The following is a 25,954-nucleotide window of genomic DNA, read 5'->3' on the forward strand; positions in this document are numbered from 1 at the left end:
ATAAGCTACGCGAATCGCTTCCACCATGGCGGACGCTCTGGAGTATCTCGCTCCGGATTTTGATCTCAATTCCCTCACCGTACCGCGTCTGCGATCCATCCTTGTCAGCCATGATGTTCCCTACCCTGCTTCGGCCAAAAAGGCCCAACTTATCAGCATCCTGGAGGCGGAAGTTATGCCCCAGGCCCGAAAGCTATTGAGAGAGCGCGAGAGAGTCAGGAGAACCAGCGAGGGTATTACAGACATGGGAAGTCGCGCGACGTCAGTTGTGAGCGACTATGACGACCAGCGCGGAACTCCGGCGAGAGACTCGATGCCACCCCCGCCTACACCGTCTACGGTATCGACAGCCACTGGAAGAAGGGGACGCTCTAGAGCAAGTGTCAGAGCATCGACAGCCGACACTGAGGAAAGAAATGCTACAGCTACTCCGTCGGTGAGCTCGAGGAAGTCTATCCCGAGATCGCAATCGAGAAGATACCGCACGTCAGACACGGAGCCGCAGGAGGATATGTTGGCAACACCTGTGGCAACTGACACCATGACACCACGGAAGTCCACTGCCAGAAAACCCAGACGCAGCGAAATGACACCATCTGTGAACCCCGAACCCCCGGCTTCTGCCATCAAACTCGAACCCAAGGAGGAGAGCGTTTTCACCGATGACAATCCCTTCCAAAGTGGATCGCCAGCCCGTTGGGAATACAAGAGCCCAAGGCCGTCTAGTCATAGATCGGAAAGAAAGAGCAGCTCGCGGTTTTCGCTTGAATCGCCTGCCTTAAGTAGCGGTCTGCGGTCAAGGAAGTCCGTCACGCCAGCGGATCTGCACGATCAGCATGGTGCTACTCCATCAAAGCGGTCACCATTGGAGCTCCCCATCTCAAATATGAGAACTCCACCACAGAATTTTGATCCAATCAAGTACGAGGAGGACAGCGATTTTAGTGCGGGCGAGGAATTTACCCCAGATGAGCAGTTGGCGCTCGAGAGGGAGCACGCCGACTTGATGTACAGTGCTCCAAGCCGGCGGCCACAGAAACAGGGAACTGCAAGCCGTGCAGCGCCTTGGGTTATCCTCGTCGTATTGTTCGCGAGTTTCGGTGCTTGGTGGCGTAAGGAGAAGATCGAGATCGGATTCTGCGGCATTGGCAAACCCACTTGGTCCTTGGCCGAAACCAAGGTCCCTGAATGGGCCAATGTTCTTGAACCTCAATGTGAACCATGCCCCCCACACGCATTTTGCTATCCCAACTTTGAAGCTCGGTGTGAACACGACTTCCTTCTCAAGGCGCATCCACTGTCTCTTGGAGGGTTGGTTCCGCTACCCCCAACCTGTGAGCCAGACAGCGAGAAAGCGCGTCGCGTGAAGGCTGTCGCTGATAAGGCTTTGGAAGCCTTGCGCGATCGTAGGGCGAAGTGGGAGTGCGGCGAGCTGGCACAGGATGAGGAAGGCACCGTCGGTGCAGAAATCAGCGAATCCGACTTGAAGCAGGAAGTGGGGAGACAGCGCCGGAAAGGCATGAGTGACACAGAGTTTGATGACCTTTGGAAGGGAGCTCTGGGTGAGGTAATTGGAAGGGAGGAGGTTGTTACCAGAATGAAGCAGTAAGTCGATCAACTTTCCTAATCTGGAGGCTCTATCACACCTGCCCGGACCCTATGGTGGCACTGAAGGAATCAGATTCTGACGTGTTTTCACGGAACTAACAGAGGCGACAACATGATTACAGACCATCCTCTGTCCTCACCCTCACCTCGACCTCCGTCAGCCGTCTCCCTCTCACATGCGCCTTTCGCCGCAACATCCGACTCTCTCTCGTCGCGTATCGATTCCCTCTTTCGGTTCTAGCTCTCTGCGCATGTGTAGCCCTTTATGCACGCTCAAGAGTCCGGGCTCGCCGTTCTGATATGGCTCGAGTCCCGGAATTAGTCGCTACGACACTCGACCGCCTGGCGACGCAGGCTGCCCTTCACGCTAGGGGTGCTGCTCGCGAGCCCTATATTCCCATTGGGCAATTGCGCGACGACGTACTCCGTTCAGAGCTGCGCGGAAGTCGGCGTGAAGCATTGTGGAAGCGAGTTCGCAGTGTAGTGGAGGGCAATGCGAACGTTCGCGCTTCAGTTCGTGAGGGCCGTGGTGGGGATGTTGCTCGCGTCTGGGAGTGGATCGGTGGGATTGGCAGTGTCCGGAGCGAGATTGAAGGTAGCACTGCAACAGGCCGTGAGAGCGGTAAGGTGCATTTCTCTCCATTTCCTGCCGAGCAGAGCCGTGACCAGCCCGTTGGAGAGGCCACGCTGGCGCAGAGCCCGGGAGAATTGCGCAAATGGGATGAGGGCAGGCCTATCTACTGAAGGTCTGCTCCGTCCCGTCCTTATTCCCTTCTTGGAACTCATACTTTGCCCTCTACATTATTTTACAACTTCGTGTATACACTATTAGGATTTCCCTGCAGACCAGGAGTTTACAATAAGCAGACAATTTTGCTCGTGGTGTTCCAATTGAGCAGCACTTTGTTCGTACGATGTCTTGGCGGTGTGGATCGCCTGCTCCAAAACCTGTTGAACCCACAGGTTCGTTAAAGGGTTTTACGATCTTCGAATAGTTGGAGCCGGAATTTATCTCCGAAATGAGGTGGCGCACAGAAGAAATGCGAGATGTCCCCATTACCCCATCCTTGCTCTGTCGGTATGTTGCTATCACCTTGGACATGAAGTGAACGTATGCATCTCAGTTCAGTAAGTTGATTAGGTTCGTCACCAAGCAACTCTGGTTCGTGACATCAAGGTGGCGTACCGAACCGACTTTGTGTGCGATCACACGACCCCACATCCACGGCATAGATGCCAGCCTATCAAGCGCTTGATACTCCTGATCATCCACATTGAGAGGGAGGGAGCCGTGGTTACAATAGGAACGATTGACGGGCTCCTATACTAGTTGGAATGTTGCAACGCTCGCACTCCCCACTCCCGCAACCGAGCTTCGGCCGCCAGCCGATGTAGTGGAGTGGTTTGCTGCATAACTGGGCGGTTCAGGATCTACATATTTATCAGTTTCCTCGAGACGATAACTCGCACTTACCAACTACTCTGCCACGTAGTGGATTGAGAACTAGTGAAACTGCATTAGCGATCTGGGTCCCGAGCACGGTCCCATAGGGTTGATTCTCTAGTTGCGTCGGCTATCTCGAAGGGGTTAGATTATCAATCAATATGTGATTTGCAAGCAGAAGATATAGATGCGGCGTAGTTCCGGAGACTTGGCCGTTTGTGGGCTGTACGTAGGTGGTAGAAACTTTGCCCCTGGAGATATTAGGAAGTGTAATCAGTATATGAGTTGTCACAGGGAGTAAATAGTAGGAGAGGGAAGAGAGTAAAGGAACCTTTGCTTGGGGTGAGCTCGTATTAGCTCGCCATGATTGAAAGGAAAGGGACCAGGGTGACGTCTATCGAAAAGTAAAACCGACGACCAACGTCTTCCTGCTCATGTATATGAAGAAACCCAATGCTCGTCCGTCCAGTGGTTGAATCTAGACTTGGTTAGTTGGTTGACTTCCCAAACCAGACCAAGTCCCGACCGGGACTAGCGGCGGTGGGCCACCCGGGCACGTGAGCACCTGCCTTGCGATGACAGCTGATCTCCTTCTCAACTGCCGGCAGTTGGTTAACTTTCAATCCTCAATACTAATCGCGCTTCCCCTGCTGCTGGGTGACGGTACTACTGGATCAAATACTGGTTCTTCTATAGCGTTGCGGTGTCCTATGGTTACTTCATTCCCCCGGATTCTGGTCTGCAGTGTATGAAGGAACTAAAGTTGGGGGCAGAAACCAGGCACTCAGGTTTCCCACGGTGCATAGAACTGCATCCACACCTAGCTTTGCAGAACCAGTAATCGGGGCACAACCCGCTCTTGGTCTGTGTTTCCTGATCACATACGTGGGTGGTCACTCTGTGGCTAAGATCGTCTGGAAGCAGGTAGTTGACGCGAAGACATCGACCCAGCGGACTAAGGTCCTGGGTCCTCTTGTTCGTTCCGTCGATTTGATCTCATCGTGGCCTATCAAATTTGGCGGATAAAATATCCGGCCTCACGCCGCGATTGAATTCGCGCAGAGCACCGGCCGTTACTTTAGTCAACCAATGGTCCTCCGTTGATTCGGTCAAAGTTATGCTCGCACAATCCCAGTAATTTTCCATTGAAGAACCCCCTTGCGAGAGGATTCTTCGAGCGTGTATGAAGGGGCGTGAGGGAACCATCCCATCCAGACAACCGCCTACAGCAAAAACAGGGAAAGAAAAGGTTCAACAAAACTAGATTCTACAGATACCCGAGGAATATTGAACAGGGGAACGCCGGTAGAGCTGCTCAAAAACGGAAAGGAGGAACGAAATTTGACCCAAAGAGTGGTGGTGGGAAAACCATATTACTCAGGGAGAAGGACGGATGGGCCCTTTAGGCATTTTAGCTGCGCATCGCCGAGTTGGTGACTATTGATACTGCCTAATCACCAAACTCCCTGTCTGACCGCTGCTGGGTCTGTCCAAAAAACGAAGGCTGGGCTGTCCCTGATAGCCATTGCCATTGCAAACTCTCCCATCCTGGTGGATCGTTCGGTTGCCACCATCCAGCTGGATGTTCCATGCACTGGTCCCGTCGACCTGACTCGCACATCTTCCTCCCACTCCCAGCTGGGGTTCTCCTTCACTGGCACAATCGTCTTGCACCCGGCTTCTTGGCCATAAATGCCCGAGGGTTTGCTGTTCCTGGAACGACTGGAGGAGCCACAGCGTTGGGGACGGCCCGTGGGCCTGCGTAGGCCCCGATGTGTCACATTTCACAACACACACCGATCCTATTTCCCTCCCCCCTCCCCCCCTACTTGTATTGGGCCGTAATTTTGAGTTTTTTTTGGGATTTTCCCCCTTGAGAGTGCAGATGGTGCTTTTTGAACCCACCCACTTCCGCTCGTCTCGACCGCCCGCGGTACGCCGGTGCGACAACGCTGCAGGACCTGGCTAGTCCGATGAACATGGGGCCTTCTCTGGTCGTCCGCCATAGATGCGCCTCCTAGTGAGGCGAGTGCTCCTAGAACTTTCTACCCGCGATCTTATCTGGCACTTCGCTGGCCCCCTCCCACGGGCCTCTTGTTTTCTCCCGTCGCTGCTTCTTCTCCTCTCCGTCATCATATACAGACACACTCTTTCTTAAATCATGGCCCAACAAGGGTCTGGGAAACCTTTTCGTCCCATTGCCCCAAGGAGGATTCCAGAACCTCCAACCCCGGCTGCTGCGCCCGAGGAGGGGAAAATAAAGCGCGCTTCTACGGCTTGCGGGGAATGTAAACGACGTCGAACGAAGGTGAAAACTCCCCCAACTTGACTCTTCTAGTACACTCTAGCGGTTTCCTTTCCTTTATCATGCATCATAATGGTTCATCTAGCCCCTCCTCCATTAAGTTCTTCTATCTTCTCACTCTTTCTGCTCTGACTTGGCTGGCCGTATCACAGTGTAGTGCAGATACAACAGGGACGCCGTGCGCTGAATGTGCTCTTCACGACCGGGAGTGCGTGATCGATGAATTCGCCGACAAGCGACGTAAAGTCGCGGCCAAGCGTGCCCAGGAGGATCTGAAATATTACCGTGGCTTTGTGGAACAACTTCTCGAGGCGCTACGATCTGGTGATCGTGCCACCATCGACGGCATTCTCGACGTCATCCGATCGGGCGCAACTCATGATGAAATCCGGGCCGTTATTGCTCGCTCCGCACCGAAAGATGAGATAAATATTCCTGACGGGGTGGATTCCGTGGCAACAGACGGCAACAACAGCACGCCGGCGAGCTCCAGGCCGGATGGTTTACCGAATGACGAGAAATAAAATGAACTTACCACCAGCGACGATATATATCAAATTGATGACCACTTACCTTTCCTATCTACGACTCCGACATGAGCACGCGACGACAGTACCGGTTCACGTTTTGCCATATTATTCAACGAGACTATGAGAAGCTACGTTAGAGGCCTCGGGGCAGGAGATGAGGGGAAGGGAAAAGAGGGCCAGGTTATGTGAAGGGTAATATAAATCCCTTAGTTCACTGTTAAAAGAAACGAAAGTGAGAACATACAATTGCCAGGCGTCCAACCACAGATTTCCTATCTTCTCCATATCCTCCCGTCTCCTCGCTTCTCCTATGGTGGCTCTGGCATGATTGGGTGGATGGCTGAGAAATGTGAGCGTCTAAGGGGCCCCTTTTCGCCCTCTCGTTTCGATACTTGTCTATGCAGTTGAAGACATCACAATCAGTCATGGAGGTCTTAGGTGCGGTCCGTCTACATTGTTGGGGTTGGAAGAAGGTCTCTTAGGCGCTACATACTCTGAAAACAATAAAGTAGCCAGTTCTGGAGACTACAGTGAGAGAGTGTGGTGGAACTCAAGGTGCAAATCATCTAGGCACCGGAAGCAATGGAGACGAAGCACTCGAACGTCGGACGAAGCATCATGGCTACATAAGCCCATTCTTCACGAACCCCCCAGCATATGTCGATCGATGGGTCCGAAATAGCGCGCTGGTAAACGCTCAGGGTTGAGGTTGGGTCACCGACAGCAAATCTTGCATATGCAGGTCAGCCTATGATTGGGTCTGTCTGGCGTGCACATTAATTTGCATAACTGATCACTTGCCGGCCCACGGGCCTATCTGAACAAGCGGAGGACCAACCGTGGCTTTTTCTGTCAATCTTTTCCTTTTCACGAGACAAAAGTATGATTCACGCAGAATGCAAATTGGGCCACGGTCGTTTTCTTCGGCTACGACCACGTCAGGCTTGCACTTGAGGGATCTTACTGGCTTTTCAGGGCTCTTTTGCAGAGACTAAGGGCTCATGGTGGCCCACTTGGTAAGATCCGTTAATGTGTGGCGTTGCTCGCGCTTTCCGGGGTGGGTCATGGCTCCAACTATTCCTTCGATTCTACATTGAGGATATGAGCCAACGGCGAGCTAGTGTGATCGCCTGGTACTATTTCTTTGCCTGGTTAGGCAACTGTGTTGGTGTGGTAGGGGAATTGCTGCAGATTACTGCAGCCGCAGGTACTCTCACGCTGCACTGCAACGGTCTGAGATTTGGCAGGCCGGGATAGTCTTTCGCCATATTCGAACCAACTCACTTTTAAAAATTGCATACATAAATAATGGATATTCTGTAATCTCCTGTAGAGGACCGTATACAACTATCCCGGCTCTACGCCCAAATTTCATTCCGACAAACCGGGACACCCGACTGGACCATCCGTAATGTGCTCTGAAGTTTCCTTGTCGGAATTGACCGACAAATATAACCCTGTAAGGAAACGTCATTATCAAACCCTGGTCATCGGAAGTCAAAGCTTATTGTACTCCTCCACTGTCCTAATATCCAATGATATCATCTTTTTTACTACTCATCTAGTGTTGGGCTGGTGTAGTGGTAGCCACCTTGGATGGAACTCTTACGGGCGTTTGACATGAGGTGTCTCTCGTCTACGCTAAAATACATAGTAGAGTAGGTTCCTTGCCTTTGACTAGTACGATAAAGGAGGGATTGATTGGATAAATATCTAGTGCTGGGGAGAAGAACACATTTAATATATCTCCAGATGCAAGATTATGGAGGGTTAGTATGATTTATATCACTTTTCTTTACTGTTTCTATGCTTTATATAGTGGAATTCATTGTTGGTTTCAAGTAATCTCCTGATAAAACTTAATCCCAGAATTGTGAAGTAGTATTACAGTATCTTTGATAGTCTCTCTCTATGACACAGTATAGTATAATTGTGATAGATCTAGTGGGTCATGAACCACCTTCTTCCGCGTGTTCATTTTGTCTGAATAAGCAACATTCTACTGGTCCGCGGGTAGCTGGGGGTAAAAGATGTTTTTCTTTTAGCCTTGTAGTAGCAACATCCTTAGGTTGTTCTTTGACAACTCCTCTTATCATTTTATACAAGGGATGGTCAATAGAGCCACATACTGTATAGTGTTTGAGATTATAATCCATATAGTATCAAAAAACCTGATAACAGTTACTCTAACCACTCGGCCACACTGATTTAATCATACACCTTGGTAATAATTTAGGCTTTATACAGCATTGCTCTGTTTAGGCCCCATATTCAATGGCACTATTAGGAGTTCACATCCAAGATATCAGACAGCATCCATGTGATTGCACATGTTGTTCCCATCTACCTGGAAATCAGAGATAGTACTATTCTTGGCTTATGAATAATACTCTACCATGTGGAGTTCGTAATAGTGTGGGTGTTGGGGTAGGTCAGTGAGCGGCCTCGGCGCAAGCCCTGGATTACAATATCTCGGTCATACTAATAGTAAATCTCTCGCTGGGGGAGAGACCTGGAACCAACAATTCGTAAAATATTCTTTCATATGTCTTTGACTTTTGCTTTTTATTATTTTTGTTGGGAGGCATATTTAATGTCAGTACTATTTTGTTGACATATATAACCTCACCCGGCCACCTCGCTCTGCCAGCCAGCCCCTATCTGAATGATAACACCAACGACTCCTTCTCAGAATAGATAAAGTCAGAAACAACAAAATGACCACCACCGACCAACTGCAACAACCACAGACTACCATGCACCCCCTAACCACATGTATAGCTATACTAGCCCTCACCATCTACCTAACCCTAGTCCAACACCTCCGTTACCGACGCAAAACAGCAATAGAAGCCCCATTCGCAACCAACAAAAGACCTCTATCAAGCATGACCATCGAAGAAGCACACGCAATCATAACCCAACTACAAGAGCTGGAAGTCCCATATGCGTTTGCCAAGGCTCGTCGTATGGCTCTTTTGAAGGTACGCACGACCACACACAGCATAGACCCCTGACCCTACAACCAAGCTAATTAATACCAGGCCGGAGGCATCCCCACCATGTCGAAGCTATTCGCCGTGACAGGCCAGAATAACCGACGAAACGCAGGTAAACGCGCCGTCGACACGGAGATCCTTCTTCGAGAGTCGCAGTCCCAGCGGAGAGATTCGGATCGCTATGCGACTGCTGTGGCGAGGATGAACTATCTGTATGCGTGACACATCTTCATTGGTGTTATTGAACTTGTTTGTTCTGAACTAACCACTATACTAGTCACGCGCGCTACCGCCGCGCCAACAAAATCACCGATGATGATCTCCTGCATACACTCGGCGATGGACTCGCTGAGATTCTAAACGTCATTGAGCGAGAAGAGTGGCGAGGTCTTACGGACGTGGAGATCTGTGCTCTGGGGATATTCCACAAGAATCTGGGTGAGGATATGGGCATCCCGTTTGATGTACTTCCGTCGAAGGCGGAGGGGTGGGCAGATGGGGTGCAGTTTGCATTGGAGTTGACTCGTTGGACGGTCCAGTATGAGGAGCGGGTTGCGAGGTTTACGAAGACGAATGATCAGTATGTTCGTGTTTATGTGGATTCTGCGCTTCCGCGGTTGGTGAGGCCTGTGGTGAGGCGGATGTTGGGTGCTGGGTTGGATGAGGTGATGAGGTTGAGTTTGGGGTGGGTTTTATACATTGTTCTGTGGCAGGAACAATTATTAATTGGGCCCTGTGCTAACAGTTGTTTTAGTCTCGAGTCCCCCGGCTACTTCTTATCATTCGTGATAAATTTCGTGCAAACCTCACGGAAACTATTTCTGCGATATCTCGCCCTTCCGCGTCCGGCTTTCCGTGCCGTCAAATTAGTGCATGATATGCCGAATCAGGAGACGAATTTGTACAATTTTGAGAGAAAGGTCCTGCAACCGTGGTATATTCGACCTACTGTCTGGTCGAAATGGGGTCCTGGAGCATTGCTAGTCAGGTTGTTCGGTGGCAAGGTACCTGGTTCGCGTGGAGACCGGTATCAACCACAAGGATACGATTTGATGACGATTGGGCCGGAGCCACAAAGGGGAAGGGGAGTGGAGGAGATGAGAAGTGATATTGAGGTGATCAAGGCGAGGGGGGTAGCGATGTGTCCGTTTTCAAAGGCCAAGTTCGATCACCTTGGTGCAAATTGACGGAGTTGTATGTTATTTAGATCGAGGGGGCGATACTACCATGATCTGGAAGATATTAAGTTTAAGAGGTGGGGTGTGCTTAGATGCCTTTCGGGATATATCACATTGATATATTCATTATTGATGGTTTCTGTTTGCGCCTGTAGATGTTGGCTCTCTCTCTCTCTCTCTCTCTCTCTCTCTCCGGCATATCTTTAGATGGATGTTAATGTCGGCGAGTATTAAATTCTGTGTGTTCTTGGCCTTTTCTACCATCTGCTCCTGATATGAAGCGAGACCTTATACCGATTAAGGAAATTAAGGAGAGAAATACAGTAATAAGAGCAGCTATCCTCCTATAGTCCATAGCCTGACGTAAACCCGAAACATAGAAACCATCCCCCACACTGATAATATAATCAACCCAATCCAAGCTTCGAGGCAAACAACTAGCCTAAAGTAATCTTTATTATATACGATCCACCCTCCGCACCGAACCCTGCAACGCCCGCCTAACATCCACCTCCCTAAACCCTGGCGTACGACCAAGAATCACAAGCCCAGGAAGAAGCCCTAGTAACATTACTCATCAGCATATCACCAAAACCCCAATTGGAACCATCAAAAAGCTTAGCCACTTACTCGAAAAGAACCCCTCAACATCCAAAACATACTCCCCCACAGCATCTCCAACCCCACTACACCTCAGAAACATCCCCCCATGAGTGATATCCACCCCCATCAACCCCAAAAACCCTTCTACATCACGACAATCAAACCACGTCCCTCCGAGTCCATACATCTCCAGCATATCATCCCTACTCTTACTACTACTACTACTCATCACCCCCAACACCCTCCCCGGCATCCTCCTATTCTGCGGTACATCCCCGTCAACACCCCGGAAATGCGTACCCGCGCCGCCAATACCGTAGAAGGGTAATCCCGGTACCTCTAGCGGATCGGTACACCCGCCCGTCAAGAGCTGCTGGAAGCGCGGTTGGGTCTTCTGCGGATCTCGGATGCAAGGCACCAGGCGGAAGACGCGGTAGATGGTGGATGGGTTGGAGCGCGGGTCGGTGAAGAGGCGGTAGGCGTGCTCGAGGGTGTAGCGGTGGAGTTTGCGCATGAAACGGGGTTCGTGGAAGGCGTAGGTGTGATGTTTTGTTGGTAGAGGAGGGGGGAGGAATGTGAGTGGTTGATTGTGGGTTAGAGGGTGGTGGTTATTGGGGTATGTTGGTTGTTGGTGATGATGATGATGTGCGGATGGAGATGGATCTGGTTCTGTGGATGAGGATGAGGAAGAGGGTAATGATGTAGTATTGTCTGTGCTGGTTGCGACGGGAGTGTCATCACCGTCATCGGACAGGAGAATCTCATGAAGTCGTTTCAAGCGAGTTTGGATTGTAGGATGTAGTTGGTGTTCCTCAGTGGCGACATCAGCGAGTAGCCCTGCTACCTCTTCCCTGACGATGCGGAATCTCGCTTCAAGCTGCTCGGCTCTGTCGATCGCATTTCGGAACACGGCTTCCTTCTTGAGTCGGTATGTGCGCTGAGCACGACGGACTTGGGTGCGACGATTGGGAGAGAGAATGGCGGTGCTGTTGGTGGTGGTGGCGGTGGTGTCTAGACGGGGCCGTCCTACTCGTTTGCTTGATCGACGGGGTGTCATTTCCCACGAAATATCCCTTGTCTGGGCATGTAGGAAGCTTGTTTTTCAAGGTTGATGTATTTGTTTTATTTGCTAGCTTGTCTACTGTGCTGCGTGATTCGATTGTGGCAACATATTCATCAAATTCTGTACTGCGTGTAGTGTAGGAATGAAGTTTGGTTCTGATATTATAATCTCGGGAATGGAGCCTCGGCACAATGTCAACCACCCAACGTTTATTTAATCTGCTCCACTGATAGTTCCCAACGTTGTCCCAACTTAAAACCCATCCATCCCCTACATGAAATGGTATCTGGTTGAATTATCAGATCCGGATCTTGTAGCTTCTAAAGCACGGTTATATCCATCCTACGATTTTAGCATTCTTCACTGTTTTTTAGCCTCGTTGGAGCGTCAGCAATGTAATTTGCAGGACCGAGCAGGCTCAGCTGCTTGATCATACAAACCGTGCCTGATCCGCGTGAAATAGCTTGAGCGATGCTGAAACCATGGAATCCAAGTCAGTGGCACCAGTCTTGACCCTGGCTTCCTCGATGCTCTGCCGACTGGCAATCAGTTTCTGCGCCACATGACCCCATTCCACCTTTTGCTTAGGTATATGGACCTCCGAGAACGACGGGCTTATCTCCACGGGTGCCAGTCGACCATTATTCTTACGCACCTGACCGTCGACAATGACGGTATCGATATCACGAATTGACGAGTGAAGGACAATAGCTGCAACCGGGTCCTGCTCACTCGCGCACACCATCCCCGGGCTGGTTCCGTCGAAGATGACTAGATCGGCAAGCTTCCCCACTCCAATCGAGCCCAACTTATCTTCCATATGTAGGGTACGGGCACCCTGAATGGTTGCCAGACGGAAAACGTCTTGTACGGAGAGGTCCAACGAGCGGGGAGTCTTTCCACTGGCAATGACCTCTTCATTCCGACGAGCTCGTTCGGCTTGCAACCCAAGACGCATAGCGGTAACCATGTCGCTAGAAGTGCTGCTATGACAGTCGATTCCGAGAGAACTTATTTTACTACATCCCTCCTGGAAGCAGACTGGGTATCCATGTGCCATCTGCAGTTCCGATCCTGGGGTGGAAGAGACCCATGATTTTGCCTTGGACAGCTTCTCGACGTCGCTTGATGTGAGATTTGTTGCGTGGGAAAGGATGATATCTGGTCCGAGCAGACCATAGCTATCAAGAAGATCAACATATGAAACGTCGTCTGTTCTGGTTAGTCCTGTACATATTCAGCTTGTGGTAACATACTGAAGTGCCCCCGAACGTAGTGCGTAGTTATAACCTTCGTGCCTGCTTTGCGGGCTCTGTCGTAAAGTGATACCACGACATCCTTTGGGAGCATGACCCCATCGAAGCCCAACCCTATTTCAACTCTGCCGTCTCCATAAGGAGCTGCAGCAGCGAGATCACTCAGCTGCTTTACCACCCAATCATCTAGAAAATTTCCGCCAGGTACAATTTCCGGCTTCCATGACTTGACAGTGTGAGTGGGAGTGTAGCAGAAAATTGATCTAATGCCGGATGAGACCGTGGCTTGGAGGCCATGCAAAGCTATACTGGGTTAACTTCAAGCTGGGAAAATTGAAGTCTATCAACTTACAATGAGCGGCCGTGACATTCAGATGGGCATGATCTACGACCGTTGTGGTGCCGGCATCCAAGGCCTCTAGACAGCCTGCGAGCTGGCCCCAGAAGATATCTTCGGGTGAATAATTGATTTGTTGAAGGTTTCCTACATCTATAAGCAACTAATAGCACCAAGTTCAAGATATTAACTGACCAGTGGGCATATACTCTATCAAGGTATGGTCGGCATGACGTCCCTTGAGCTGTGTCTGCCACAGATGATGGTGCGTATCAATAAAACCAGGCGACACAATCTTGCCCGTGCAGTCGATGATCTGAGTGTCGGCTGATGGAGGTGCAATATGCGACGAGATCTGCGCTACCTTGTTCCCCTCAATCAACAGAGAGTGCTCGCGGAGTGGTGTAACATCATCCCCGGACGGGACGAGAATGGTCGCGTTCTGGAGCAAGATCGTAGAAGACATTTTGTGACAATTGCTTGAAGATTTCATCAAACTTAATCTGCGTGAAGCGGGATATTTATACAACAGTTCCCTTGGTTCCGATGACATCGAGCGGGGAAGCTAGGGAGCTCAATTTCCGTGTTCGGATAGGTGGTGTGACTAAAATCCCACGTCACTCCTTTGGTGTTATCCTGCTGTTCCAGAACAGCCTAATTTGTAAATCTGAAGCTCCGGACACCGAAGACGCGAAATCCGACCGTTGAGCCGGAAGTGCAATCGGACATAGGGAATTGCGGACTTAGCAATTTGTTGAAACTCTATGTTCAATGTGGTATCGGAGATCGATAATAGCCGCCATATAGGGCGATTCCATTGATACAGATGGTGCTCTTCGCTGTGGGCGCACTTTTTAAGACTCTGGATAACTTTTAAAATACGCTGTCTTCCAATCTAGGAGTCACTGATGGTTTTCCGCTGTCGTTAATCAAGGGGAAATCATACCCTTTGCATTGGCAGTACTTTGTGCCAGTTATCCCTTACGCAGTGAATTTTAGCTGAATACCTCACTTCAGACCGCAAGTACTCAGCCAGAATGGAATGTATCTGTCAATCCGATAGAAATGTACGCTCCAGCTAACCCTTTCATCGACTCTTTGGGTAGGAGAAGCAGGCTCATGTTTGCAGGTCATATCGAGAATAGTTCACTTCTCTGATCATCGTAGAATTGTAAAATGTTATGAGCTAAGGGGGAATGCAGTGCTGGCCTGACCAAATTAAATAGTCAACAGCTTTCTCGGCAGGCGGTTGATTGCCAATGACTATCTGGGCATGGGAACTTTATCAGCATCGTATTACCCCAAGCAGCGTATGTTTATAGATAAAAGACCTTTGTTGTTCTCATACTTTCACACTGTTTGTTGAGGCAATAGAGAGTATTGAGAGAATCACACGTCAAACAACAGACTTCTCAGAAGAACGAAGAACAAGCGAGTTGGCAAGTGTTGATTGTATGACAACTACAGTGGAATCAAGAGTGAAACCATAGAAAACTTGAGAGCTCAAGCACATGACTGTTACCAACTAGTGTGGTTACCCCGCCTTCCAAATTAGGTATACTATAACCTGCCAGTAAACATGGCGCTACAATCCGCAAATTCTACGAGAGCTTATCCAAACACACCTGCTCAGGTTCCTACCTTGACAATAAGCTAGGGTGCCCCTGAACACAAATCACAATGGTATTGATTCCTCTTATCTCTCTACCTCGGCATGTGAAACATCCAGCCTTGTAATACCCCCCACTATAGCAACACCACCATCAGAACAACAATCACAAGATCTGATTTCCACCATCTATTCCCACCACTCATACAAAACGCTCAGATCTAAACACACCAACAATTCTATACATCTAAGCCAACAGCACAACATATCCACCCACTCATCATATATACACCAAAGTCTAAGTCTATCAAGCCTCTAGTCTACCATCACACCACCCCACCCCCCACTCTGCATGCCCCTCACCAACTCATTCCCTAGTTTCTCCCCGCCTCCCTCTCAGCCACCATCTCAGCAATATGCGGATTCAACCAGTACTCCCCCAACACCTCTGTACTCAAGTTCTTCGCACCATCAATCCGTCCCTTACATTTCTCCCCACTGCCACACGTACACTCAAACGGCTGATCCATCTCCCACTCCGTTGACGGGTAGAAGAATGTCAACGGTTCCCCCGCCTTCAAGTCGCGGTTGTCAACCACCCGTACCTCCATGTTGTGCATGTCGAAGTTGACTGTCGGATCGCACGAGTGGTTGCAGTACACCAGGTCGGAGTTCAGCTCAATGTGGCTGTCCCGTCCCGTTTGCACAGATGTGTAGGCTTTCTTGGACGGCGTAGTTCCGGTGATTTTGCATAGCAGGGAGCCGGCGGGTGCGGAGACCAGACTGTATGCCCCGCTGGCGAAGGGAATTGGGCTGCGGTTGACTTGGATTAGGTGGGGGTGAGTGGGAGTGGGTTCTTGTGTTGTTGTAGTGGTGGTGGTTGTGGTTGTCATTGTGGTTGCCATTTTGGAGGAGAGGTAGATGGAGAAATAGTAATGATAGTGGTGGTGGTGGTGGTAGTAGTAGCAATGTAGGTTGTATTGTAGGTAGATAGTTATGTAGGTAGGAAGAAGTAAGAGCGTTACTGGGAGGACCGACGGACACCTCCTCCCCTCCTTAAGTATCGGCGTAAAGGATCCCCAGCATGTTGCATCGGCCGAGGATGTCTGCGGACGAGTGGATCTGGCAGCAGATTGTGACGCAGGGCTATTGGCAGAGTCATGGAGTTTAAAGTGGGAGGGCGGGAATGATCACGGAACAAGGCACCTTGTTTATGGTTATCTGGTGGATCAGCCGAGGTACATCACGTAATAGTACTGGGTTGCCTGCATTAGACTACAGTCCTATTCTTGATGCGTGCATGAGTTTCTTAGTCTAATTTTTGGGCTCAATAAACTAGGTAAGTTGGTTAGATTGAAACATCGACATCATTCCACGCCATTCCACACATCCCCGCTTCTATTGAACATCCAAACAAAGGACGACCAGAAATCAGCACAAACTCAATTCAACCGCACCGTAAACTCCTGTCCATTCAACCACCGCTCCAGATTCTGGGCCACTTCTTCATACCACCCATGGATCTGCTCATCCACATATCCCATATGCGGTGTCAAGAGCACCTCACTCCGCCCATCCTTCCCCCACGCCGTCGTTCTCCACGGACTATCCGCCGGCAACGGCTCGGTCTCAAACACATCCAACGCCGCCGCGGCAATCCCACCCCGATTCAGCGTCTCCAACAACGCCGTCTCGTCCACCAACGGGCCGCGTGACGTGTTCACAAGAAGGGCCGACTTCTTCATCGCTCCGAGCTCCTCCCGCCCCACGATTCCCCAGCTCCGCTCCGACAGAACATTATGTAAACTCACCACATCCGCCTGCTGGAAGAAATCCAGCTTCTTAGGAATAGCCTCAAAGCTACCCGCCGGTAATCCCATCGCCTCTGCTTGCTCGTCCGCTTTCTCCTGCGTTAGGTTCGTCGACCACGCAATCACCTTCATTCCGAATGCCTGGACTGCTACCCGCCCCACCTGCGCCCCGAGCTTCCCGACACCGAGCAACCCAAGCGTTCTGCCTGCCAGCGACAGACCGAGTGATCCCTGCCATTCGCCGCGTTTGATGGCTGCATCGTCGCGCGCAATGTGTCGCGCTGCTCCGAGGATCAGTGCCCACGTGTGTTGCACTGTGGAGTGGACGCCGGTGAGGCGGTACTTTGTGCCTGCGACGGGGATGCCCCGCTCCGCGCAGTAGGCGGAGTCCAAGGCGAGGTTGCGCGTGCCGGTGGTGAGGAGGAGCTTGAGGTTGGGGAGCGCGGACAAGGTCTCCTTGGAGAAGGGTGTGCGTTCGCGCTGAGTGACGATGATCTCAAATGGGTACAGGCGCTGGATGAGTTGCTTGTGCTGGGCGGGGTCGCGCGGGTTTAGAGTGTCGGGGAAGTAGCTGATGTCGACGCGGGAGGTCAGGTGGGCAAAGTGCCGGGGAGAGATGTTCTGGTAGTCATCGAGAATGGCGACTTTGGGAGGCATCTTGATGGTGTTCAGAAGTAGATTGATCGTGAACGTAGTGTGGTGGATAGAAAGTATCTATGGTGATTAATAATTGGTAGGAAAAGCCGGCTTATAACCCGGGATGAGGGTATATCCGGAACCCCGCGATGAGCTCAGATTCTCCCCGCACCGATCATCGGAGGGGCAACTTCGGATAAAGGGTCTTGATGCAGGGACAGTACTCTAAATCTTTAATATTGAATATATAGTGTATATGTACCATTATCGACATTGACATGGATGATTCATTCGAGAGCACCATATACCCAGCTAAACCATGAACCACATACTTTTTTTGTCCCACTGTAGATCTACCCCGGATACTCCACTCCACCACCTACCCCAGCACACAGATGGGAGCACAGGGCTACTACTCCATACGATAATCAGGTTACATCCACCCGGCAGATCAACAAGCTATCCTAAGTAGCTCCCAGCACCTATCCAAATATCCAAACATCCAAACAGCGTAGCACACCACCACCTATACCCCCTCCTCATCTTCCTCCCACTCCGCCGCCCTCTCCAACATCCCAACACTCGCCCTAAACAACACCCTCTCCCCATCCCGATCCGCCACCTCCCATCTACTCTCAAAATCCACTCTATAAAACCACAACGCCTCTTCGACCGCCCACCCCTCCCGAAACATCACCTCCGGTTCACCACGACAACACGCCCCCGCACCATCCCGGAGCTTATTCTCCTCGGACAAGACGACGCTCCCGTTCTGGATACCGGCATCCAGCAACTCTCCGCTCTTTTCGTAGATGGATTCGAGAAGCGCGCCGACGTCGGCGTGCAGGATGCGTATGGTCAGGTCGGCGTTGTTGGCCACGCAGTCGCGACCGGTCGTGATGTAGATGGTGCCGAGGTGGTCGAGGGGTGCGGGGCCGGTGAAGGATGGGTGGTTGATGAGGCGTGTGCCCGTGGGGGTTATTTGGGGAGTGAGGGACTGGGATAGATGGTGTAGGGAGGTGATGCGGTCGTGCAGGGGGAGGAAGGGGAGGTGGGTTAGGTAGGTTGTTAGGGTTGGGGGTTGGTGGTGGTGGTGGTGATGATGATGATGATGGGGGTCGTGGGGGAGGAGGTTTGGGGGGTTCATTTTAGATGGGCTTGATGGTGTGGGAATGGTGGTAATGATGGTGGTGGGGTTTGGAGATTGAAGACTGAAAATTTGATAGATCATACTTGTGTTGACTTTTTATACTAGTTGCTGGGGGCGTGACTTTTGTGGCTTCATGGTTTGTGTTACTGTCATGATGGTCTGATTGAGTGGTACTTTCCATTGCATGCTAGGGTGAGATTGTGGAATCAATCATCTATAAATGTATAGTATGGAAGCTATATAAAGTAAGATGGTGCATAAAAATCAATTCAGTCAGATCGTCACGGTTGTGCTCGTCGTCCCACGAGTTTGTACATAGATTCTAAAAGGCTTACTCCAGCATTTGCTCCCGCCTTTCTTTCCGTCGCTGATCCACTCAGAGTTTGGTTCCTGTCAGCTTTGTCACTGCCATTTTCCATGCTACCGTCATATTGCTTTTGTCCATCACCACCGTCAGCACCATTGCCTCCATCACCACCACTACCACCACTACCAGAATTACTGCCAGTTCCAGTGCTGCTGCCTGCTCTAGTGCTGCTGCCTGATCCACTATAGCTTTGGGAACTGTTTCCATTATTGCTGTCATCGTCGTCGCCATCCTCGCCGTTTGCTTTCCGAATGAGCCTTTGCCGATAGCGATGTGCCTCTTCCCTGAGATTCCTCAATGCAGTAACCCCATTCTTAACAATTGCGACGAGCTCATCTTGCCCGAGATTCCTATCAGATAACTTGAATGCCTTGATCGCCGTAATCTGGAAGTCCATCTTTCTCCCCTCTGCTTGAGGAGGAATAGCATGAATAGCGTAGATAGTCATATGGGTAGTCGCAAGCACGGCAACAAACGTGTGCGCCTTTCCGCTGAATTCAATATAGTCTTTTCCGTAATGTTCGAGCTCAAATAGTGCCCGTGCTCCAAGAGCGCCGCTATGCAAGGCAGCACGTTCCCCAGCAAGCCGATCATCATGCTTGCATATGTTGTAAAGAAAGAAATTCGGCAAGATCATCTTGTCGGGATCTGCTTTGTCTTCTTTCACACCCTCCAAGAGGTGATAGGGGGTGATATATCCTTCAAGTTCTGTGTGGATTGGTGGTTGGTTTTCTTTTTGTTTACCCTTTCCTGTCGCCTTGTCCTTTCCCTGCCCAATTCCTCTTTTGCCCGTTTGCACAGGCTCACTCCCCGAACTCTCCTCCTTCACTTGGCCCACGAGGGCCTTCGGATCGGCTCCATCGACGAGATCAGGCCTGGCCGAGATCATGTGCGGCGCTATGGGATCCAGATTGTAGAAATGCTTTTTGAGTGCTGTTATCGTTCCCTCTAACGGCCCATCTGTATGCCACATGGTGCTGTCATATCGGGCGCCGAAGAGGTTCAGGTAGATGCCTGGCAACACGTTGCTATTAGCCTTATATTGCCTGCACATATTACCAATGCCACGCGCTGCCCCGGGACCAAAACTATCTAGATCGGATCGATTCTGCATCATTATCCGTCGAAGATCACCGATATTGAACGGCTCGCGCTCCCTACCAAACCTCTTCTCGACCCCGTTATGATTCAGATAGCCTTCTAGATTCATGTCGTAGATAGCGGGCATACTGAGTTTGGGGACATCGAATTCGCGGTTCCGATTGTTACGATGTTGATACTAGGTTAGACGTTAGCTTGTAATGAGTCTGGCTTATAAGAGAAGGCAGAAGCCTACATCACACAGGTGCGTCAGATCAGGCCCGCCTCTTCTCGCGAAGTCCTCGACAGACTTGCAGTCAGTTTTCAAAGGTGGTGTCTCGTCACGACCGTTTCCCCATCTGATCTTTCCTTCGCGGTGGCGGAACTCCATAAGTGCGCTGTACGTCAAAAGGATTTTTGGATGGCCATCCCAGTATTGCTGGCTGAAAAGCTTTCTTTGCCTTCGACGGGCAGCCGACTTCTTCGTTTTTGCCATTCCTCCTTTCAAGGGCAATGGATCTAGATGACGAGCTGGTTGGAATACTTGCGGAGGGCTGGTGTGCTGGGATTTTAGCTCGCGTTTGACACGCTTTGCGCTGGCCTTTTGGTGGGGTTGATTGTCGTTTGGCGGAGTTTGTGCCATGGTTGTACAGTGCGGTTGATGTGTCTGTTTGTAGGAAGTGTTGGATTTGACCATGACACATCTTGAGAGTCCCGTCCTGCTTTGCTTCTACATATAGGTGGGTTGGTTGCACGGTGCATTGTAAACACCGGGTTCATTGTTTGCCTGTGTTGGTTCTTTGTTTCAGCGGTGTGGTGTTGCTGACAACAGTGGTCTATTGTCTAGTTCAAGTGTTATGGACTTTGTTCATTAGTTTCAGGCAAAAGGGTGTTCAAGAGGTCTTTGACGTTTGATTGTGAACTGCGTCATAGAAAGAGCTTTCCTTGTTTGTAATACTGTGGTATCTATATACAGCATCATGTATCTACCTTTAAAGCAGGTGCATTGTTGAGACGGCTAATGCCTGAAGTATAATGCTCATCATATTTTCCTAATTTTGAAACACTCTATAATGACTTCCATTGTTTGCCTAGACGCCCATTATGCTATTCAAACACCGCCAGACAAGTCATACACCTTCAAACCCGTTCAAACATATCTAACAAACAAAACCCAACAAAAGCATTCTTATCACCTTTATGATCATTGTTATAATAGATTAACTATACGCATATAGTTTACTATAAGCAGCCATGCTTTCTCCAGCTCCCCATCCCTCTTGTCTACACATTCCCAGCATCATTCAATAGAGTTAATCCGAAATAGAAAAGAAAATGAAACAACTCGTGAGTGAGTTCAACCTTCACAAGAAACAGTGACTGACTGAGAACAGGATATCATCGTGGCAGACCGTTTCAAACTCGTCAATTACATCTCTTCAGGCACCTATGGCGAAATCTATGAAGGTAACCCCCCACCTCCCTTTCCTTCTTAACAAATACTAATAATCCCAGCAATCGACCTCAATACCAAATCCAGAGAGCGCGTTGCGCTCAAAATGGAACGCACGAAGCTCGCTGACTCCCTCACCAGGGAATCATTCTTCTACGAGAAGCTCCAAAAGGGCAAATCCACCGGCATGCTTAAACTCCACTTCCCTACCGACGTCTGTAATGAGTACCGCGTCATGGGTATGGAACTTCTAGGCCCCAGTCTCTGGGACCTCAAATACTTCTGTGGGGAAAATTAAGCCTCAAGACAGTTCTTTTGATAGCCGACCAAGCGATTTGTCGATTAAAGTCTCTACATGACCAGGGTATTATCCATCGGGATTTGAAGCCGGATAATTTCCTCATGGGAAGAGGCCGTGAGGGAAATAAGATTTATCTTGTGGATATGGGCCTTGCGCGTGAGAAAGTGCTGGCACCTGGCAATCCGATGACTTATAACGGAGATCAGGCAAATTCGTTCCTGGGTACGAACGACTATGCACCTAGGGCTGCGCATCAGTTGCATTGTGTGTCTTCCCTTAGTACCATTCTGATGATATACTAGTTGTTACAGGATACTGACAATCGTGTAGGTCAGACGTATCGGGATGACATGGAGAGCTTTGGCTACGTGCTCATTGACCTTCTCAAAGATAAATTACCCTGGAGTGGTATGACAACTACTGTCGGGGGGCAAAGTCCCGAACAGCAGATGGGCAGCAAGAAAAGACGAATTAGTCTGGACGAGTTGTGCGAAGATCTCCCAGCAGTGTTCAAACAATACTTTGAACACGTGAGATCGCTGCGCTATAACCAGCGGCCGAACTACTCTAAGCTCCGGCAGAGATTCGCAGCCGAATTCAAGCGGCAGGGATTCAGCTACGACTATGTGTTTGACTGGACAGAAAAGCGCTTTAAGGAGGCAGTTGCAGAACCAGCTGAGGAAGCGTATGTATCTTTTTCGTCAAGTAGCCACCTTAGCTAGTAGCGAAATATCGACTGTTCTCTAGAACAACCGGAGCAACACCACCAGAAAATGACCAAACAAAAACAGATAGATAGTACAGCACTACTCACATCAAACATGAAACCACCACTTACTTCAAATAAACCAACTTCTCCCCCACAAACTCCTCAAACCCCCTAACCCCCTCCACCACCCCCAACGTCTCCTTCACCTTCCCCTCCTCATCCCCCCCATAATACCCAACCTCTTCATAAAACCTCAACATATCCACGACCTGCCATCCCTTCTGCCCCGGCATGAACCCGGCATACACCTCCTCCTCCATCCTGACATATCGAACCTTCTTCCCCATCACCCGTCCCATAATCTCCACCACTTCCTCAAACGACCAAACCCCATTAGCCGCATAAACCCTCTCAGTCTCCCCCGTCAGAATCGGAACCACACACTTCCCCAAATCCCTCACCGCATCAATCAGCGGGATCTTCTTCCCCCCATCCATAACATTATACACAACCAAGTCCGCCTTTCCCTCCGGATCAGGAAGAGGGCTCATGAACGTCTCGAAATTCTGCATGAACATGCCCGGATAGAACACTGATACTTTGATGCCGTGGGATGAGGAGAGTGTGCGTAGTGCCTCCTCAGCAGCGAACTTCGAGTCGAAGACGTCTACCTCCCGCCCGTGAGGGTGCGCGGGCACGGCACTGCTGAAGATGATGTGTTTTATGGTGCTGGGGCATGCGGAAATGACGTTTTGTACTTGTGTGAGTTCTTGGTGTTTGAGGTCTGGGGCTGAGTAGTCCGTTAGGGTTATTAGGATTAGGGTGTGCGTGTTGGTTAGGGCTGGGGTGAGGGTGGCTGGGTTGTTGAGGTCCGCGGGGAGGACTTCGATGCTTTGCTTGGTAAGGGATTGGGCTGTTGGAGAGGATGGGTTGCGGACGAGGGCGCGGAGAGTGTATTCGGTGCGCAGGGTTGGGTGGTTGGTTATAGCGGAGATAATGGAGAGGCCTTGCTGGCTGGTGGCGGGGAGGATGGTGAGGATTTGGGGGGACATTGTGTGGTTAGGTGGTTGAGATTTTATGATGTAAGTGTGTATTGAATGGTTGGTTGTTGGGATGAGGTTGTGGTAGTGGTGAAGCTGCTGTATTAAGTTTACATAGTATACTCGGAGTTTGTATATACATCCGGTCGGAGATTGTATGGAGGCCGGATCCTGCGTTGCATTTAGTCGTTAGGGGCGGATATAAACTGCATGGGGACCGGTCGGTGTCCGGGTCCTTAGGACCGGTATGGGTTGAGGGTGTCACGAATTTAGTTGCTTAGCTTAGAGATGAATTTTTATCCAATTAGGGTTTAGAAGTATGTTAGAATGGTATAATTGCTTCTCTTGAGCACAACCTTGTATAATTATGATGATTGTCTATCAGATCTACCATTATTTATCCCTTGCATACGCGGACAGATAAGGTTAGATCGATAGATACAATCGGGGATAACCAGTGCACGTGGCTCGCTTACCATTCACCCCTTGTATGAGACTACATGATATGGCATCGATCTGTCTACCAAGGTCCTTGATCTATTTGCACTTCTGAGTCCCATGGACATGGTACCCTGTAGCCAGACCCCGGCTCCACTTTCCGCCCGGAAGCTGCAAGCTTAACGTTGACACTTTAAGTCGACCACAATCTTCATAGATCTGGACAGTCTCCCCATGGCAGGTTTGATGCTAAGCTTTTCAGTAAGAATTCAGAAAACAGTTATTCGATATGCATAAAAGTTCGTTCATTGGGTAACAGTGAGTGTTAATCCATTCAATGAAACGCCGAAACACTACCCATTCAGCCTCATCTCGTAAGCTACCTACGGTCCCACCGCAACATTTTATGCCTCACAGAGGCGCCATCCCCTCAAACTGCTCAGCCCCTTCCGTAGCATCAAGCCAACATACCCGTCTCTTGGTAAATACTTCATATCCTGGCTTATATCTATTCAGGATCTCATCATCGAAAATACCAGCACGCACGACCCTAAATCCACCCGCGCTTCCATCGGCATTGACTTTGTATCCGAAGAGCGGCGTACCTACCAGCACCATAGGTCAATTGATGATATTCGAAAATTTGAGTGATTGACATAAATACATACCACAATCCCCACAGAAATGGTTCACGATCCGAACTCCGCTGTCAGACGTCTTCGGTAGCTCTTTGGGATTCCCTGTGATTTTCACGTTGTCATCTTTGAACACGAAGTTGTAGGAATACAGAGTGCCTGTGACTTTGCGGCAGTCATGGCAGTGGCAGAGGGCCTATTTCTCAAATTAGAAGAACTATTCTTGTTGAAGGGGTTAGATACCTAGTAGTCAGGTACTGGCCACTATCATAGGCTCGCCACTAAGCTCAATTTGGACATTCCCGCAGAAGCAGCTGCCTGTCGTCATTGTCAGAGTATGGGTTGTTGGATATTATATACAGACAGTATCTTTCTGAAATGTGCCTTATGAAAGTTCTTCTGCACTGGGAGTGATGAGGCGGCTATATATTCAAATTACAAGGGTGAGCTGAGAACAGATTACAAAGCTAAGGTAATCCCAACGTAAGCGGGTTGGGGTTGAGGTAGTTAGTTATTGAAGCCCAACACCTCCCCGTTGAGTCATCATGGCGGCGTTTCAGCTAGTTAACTAGTTTTCAACTACTAGTACATTGGTGGCAACTATATACAAATCAGCGAACTACTATAACTACTGTACAGTATTATCTGGGATACCTCATCAGCCTGAGAAGTTGACTGATTAAACTAGGCCTCAGACCTCGCGGCAGACAAATCAGCTATAGATCTACTAAAACAAGAGTCTTTCCTTGAGCGAGCGGGGTATTAGTGTAGCATAGTTAGTAGCATTAGTCTGCATCACTCTAATTTAGCACTGCCTATTCTTATCATACAACGCCTTACCCCTTGTCTTAGTAACGTATACAGAATACGTTGCCTGCAATGCTTGAAAGTTGCTTGATTTGAGACCACTCCTTATTTCCTATCCGACCAAGAAAAGATAATCCATAAACTACTCCTACACACTGATGCTACAGATGGTTTCGCAGAGTAAGCCAGCGTACCCGGAATATGAATCGATCTATTCTCTGCAACCTGGCTGACCAAGATTATCTTCCAATACAATTTGTAACTGAAAGAGGCGATCCCGTACTAATAAGAATGTATAAATTACTATTAGTGCCTCTCAGTCCTTACAATGAGTCTGTATAGGAGAGAAGCAGGTGGGCTGCCGCAAGGGGCAGCCCGGGCGGGCGCATTGTGTTGTCGGGCTGCAGTTCGGACTGGCTTATCAAGGAGCCGTCCGAGTGTCTGTCAGTCAATAGGGACTAATCCTCTCGTCCTCCGAAAGAGAATCTCAACACAGGGCAATCCTATGACCTGAACCCAAACCATCCCTCCGATGTCTAGACGAATCAATCTCAATATTACATCTCTTTTCCGTTTGCCCTGGCAAGCACATTGC

General features: G+C 49.8%; 12 protein-coding genes across 12 annotated transcripts; 4 read left to right on the forward strand and 8 right to left on the reverse strand.

Moving 5' to 3' along the window:
• Window positions 1-25: 25 nt before the first annotated feature.
• On the forward strand, window positions 26-5,881 carry BO85DRAFT_372030 (putative sister chromatid separation protein (Src1); the record flags this gene model as incomplete). Its single annotated transcript, XM_025656017.1, has 3 exons — window positions 26-1,605; window positions 1,731-2,184; window positions 5,510-5,881. 3 exons carry the CDS (start codon window positions 26-28, stop codon window positions 5,879-5,881), a joined length of 2,406 nt encoding a protein of 801 aa, XP_025515515.1.
• A 2,762-nt stretch (window positions 5,882-8,643) lies between these two features.
• On the forward strand, window positions 8,644-10,073 carry BO85DRAFT_372627 (uncharacterized protein; the record flags this gene model as incomplete). The annotated part of the gene is made up of 4 exons (XM_025656046.1): window positions 8,644-8,871; window positions 8,932-9,098; window positions 9,164-9,571; window positions 9,641-10,073. The coding sequence occupies 4 exons, from the start codon at window positions 8,644-8,646 to the stop codon at window positions 10,071-10,073; spliced, it is 1,236 nt and encodes a 411-aa protein (XP_025515516.1).
• A 316-nt stretch (window positions 10,074-10,389) lies between these two features.
• On the reverse strand, window positions 10,390-11,724 carry BO85DRAFT_520322 (uncharacterized protein; the record flags this gene model as incomplete). The annotated part of the gene is made up of 2 exons (XM_025665126.1): window positions 10,390-10,625; window positions 10,695-11,724. 2 exons carry the CDS (start codon window positions 11,722-11,724, stop codon window positions 10,522-10,524), a joined length of 1,134 nt encoding a protein of 377 aa, XP_025515517.1. The 3' UTR covers window positions 10,390-10,521.
• A 436-nt stretch (window positions 11,725-12,160) lies between these two features.
• Window positions 12,161-13,789, reverse strand: BO85DRAFT_488321 (Metallo-dependent hydrolase; the record flags this gene model as incomplete). Its single annotated transcript, XM_025663522.1, has 4 exons — window positions 12,161-12,942; window positions 12,987-13,289; window positions 13,339-13,470; window positions 13,519-13,789. 4 exons carry the CDS (start codon window positions 13,787-13,789, stop codon window positions 12,161-12,163), a joined length of 1,488 nt encoding a protein of 495 aa, XP_025515518.1.
• Window positions 13,790-14,938: 1,149 nt separating this feature from the next.
• Window positions 14,939-16,110, reverse strand: BO85DRAFT_449589 (uncharacterized protein). Its single transcript, XM_025660192.1, has one exon. The coding sequence runs from the start codon at window positions 15,823-15,825 to the stop codon at window positions 15,307-15,309; it is 519 nt and encodes a 172-aa protein (XP_025515519.1). The 5' UTR covers window positions 15,826-16,110; the 3' UTR covers window positions 14,939-15,306.
• Window positions 16,111-16,226: 116 nt separating this feature from the next.
• BO85DRAFT_478054 (D-2-hydroxyacid dehydrogenase family protein) lies at window positions 16,227-17,505 on the reverse strand. The gene has a single exon (XM_025662868.1). The coding sequence runs from the start codon at window positions 17,398-17,400 to the stop codon at window positions 16,375-16,377; it is 1,026 nt and encodes a 341-aa protein (XP_025515520.1). The 5' UTR covers window positions 17,401-17,505; the 3' UTR covers window positions 16,227-16,374.
• A 196-nt stretch (window positions 17,506-17,701) lies between these two features.
• BO85DRAFT_478055 (uncharacterized protein) lies at window positions 17,702-18,572 on the reverse strand. Its single transcript, XM_025662869.1, has one exon. The coding sequence runs from the start codon at window positions 18,524-18,526 to the stop codon at window positions 17,906-17,908; it is 621 nt and encodes a 206-aa protein (XP_025515521.1). The 5' UTR covers window positions 18,527-18,572; the 3' UTR covers window positions 17,702-17,905.
• Window positions 18,573-18,810: 238 nt separating this feature from the next.
• On the reverse strand, window positions 18,811-20,619 carry BO85DRAFT_514373 (uncharacterized protein; the record flags this gene model as incomplete). Its single annotated transcript, XM_025664755.1, has 2 exons — window positions 18,811-20,175; window positions 20,233-20,619. The coding sequence occupies 2 exons, from the start codon at window positions 20,617-20,619 to the stop codon at window positions 18,811-18,813; spliced, it is 1,752 nt and encodes a 583-aa protein (XP_025515522.1).
• Window positions 20,620-21,311: 692 nt separating this feature from the next.
• BO85DRAFT_488326 (uncharacterized protein) lies at window positions 21,312-21,727 on the forward strand (the record flags this gene model as incomplete). The annotated part of the gene is made up of 3 exons (XM_025663523.1): window positions 21,312-21,323; window positions 21,371-21,443; window positions 21,492-21,727. 3 exons carry the CDS (start codon window positions 21,312-21,314, stop codon window positions 21,725-21,727), a joined length of 321 nt encoding a protein of 106 aa, XP_025515523.1.
• On the forward strand, window positions 21,371-22,579 carry BO85DRAFT_514374 (uncharacterized protein). Its single transcript, XM_025664756.1, has 3 exons — window positions 21,371-21,443; window positions 21,492-21,994; window positions 22,061-22,579. The coding sequence occupies exons 2-3, from the start codon at window positions 21,832-21,834 to the stop codon at window positions 22,450-22,452; spliced, it is 555 nt and encodes a 184-aa protein (XP_025515524.1). The 5' UTR covers window positions 21,371-21,443; window positions 21,492-21,831; the 3' UTR covers window positions 22,453-22,579.
• On the reverse strand, window positions 22,420-23,720 carry BO85DRAFT_514378 (hscarg dehydrogenase). Its single transcript, XM_025664757.1, has one exon. The coding sequence runs from the start codon at window positions 23,489-23,491 to the stop codon at window positions 22,565-22,567; it is 927 nt and encodes a 308-aa protein (XP_025515525.1). The 5' UTR covers window positions 23,492-23,720; the 3' UTR covers window positions 22,420-22,564.
• Window positions 23,721-24,206: 486 nt separating this feature from the next.
• BO85DRAFT_449592 (GFA family protein) lies at window positions 24,207-24,946 on the reverse strand. The gene is made up of 3 exons (XM_025660193.1): window positions 24,815-24,946; window positions 24,586-24,748; window positions 24,207-24,522 (listed from the first exon to the last, which is right to left on the reverse strand). The coding sequence occupies exons 1-3, from the start codon at window positions 24,878-24,880 to the stop codon at window positions 24,329-24,331; spliced, it is 423 nt and encodes a 140-aa protein (XP_025515526.1). The 5' UTR covers window positions 24,881-24,946; the 3' UTR covers window positions 24,207-24,328.
• Between the last annotated feature and the right edge of the window lie 1,008 nt (window positions 24,947-25,954).

This window comes from Aspergillus piperis (assembly GCF_003184755.1).
Source record: "Aspergillus piperis CBS 112811 unplaced genomic scaffold BO85scaffold_9, whole genome shotgun sequence".
NCBI classification, from domain to species: domain Eukaryota; kingdom Fungi; phylum Ascomycota; class Eurotiomycetes; order Eurotiales; family Aspergillaceae; genus Aspergillus; species Aspergillus piperis.

Excerpts from the sequence above, each read along its gene's own strand:
- BO85DRAFT_514374 (XM_025664756.1), top strand. The coding sequence starts at position 21,832 with ATGGGAAGAGGCCGTGAGGGAAATAAGATTTATCTTGTGGATATGGGC. Across the intron at positions 21,995-22,060 it reads GGCTGCGCATCAGTTGCATT|GTCAGACGTATCGGGATGAC; the intron begins GTGTGTCTTCCC and ends ACAATCGTGTAG.
- BO85DRAFT_478055 (XM_025662869.1), bottom strand. The coding sequence starts at position 18,526 with ATGAACCCCCCAAACCTCCTCCCCCACGACCCCCATCATCATCATCAT.
- BO85DRAFT_449592 (XM_025660193.1), bottom strand. The coding sequence starts at position 24,880 with ATGACGACAGGCAGCTGCTTCTGCGGGAATGTCCAAATTGAGCTTAGT. Across the intron at positions 24,749-24,814 it reads GTGGCGAGCCTATGATAGTG|GCCCTCTGCCACTGCCATGA; the intron begins GCCAGTACCTGA and ends TTTGAGAAATAG. Across the intron at positions 24,523-24,585 it reads CCATTTCTGTGGGGATTGTG|GTACGCCGCTCTTCGGATAC; the intron begins GTATGTATTTAT and ends TGGTGCTGGTAG.
- BO85DRAFT_478054 (XM_025662868.1), bottom strand. The coding sequence starts at position 17,400 with ATGCCTCCCAAAGTCGCCATTCTCGATGACTACCAGAACATCTCTCCC.
- BO85DRAFT_449589 (XM_025660192.1), bottom strand. The coding sequence starts at position 15,825 with ATGACAACCACAACCACCACCACTACAACAACACAAGAACCCACTCCC.
- BO85DRAFT_514378 (XM_025664757.1), bottom strand. The coding sequence starts at position 23,491 with ATGTCCCCCCAAATCCTCACCATCCTCCCCGCCACCAGCCAGCAAGGC.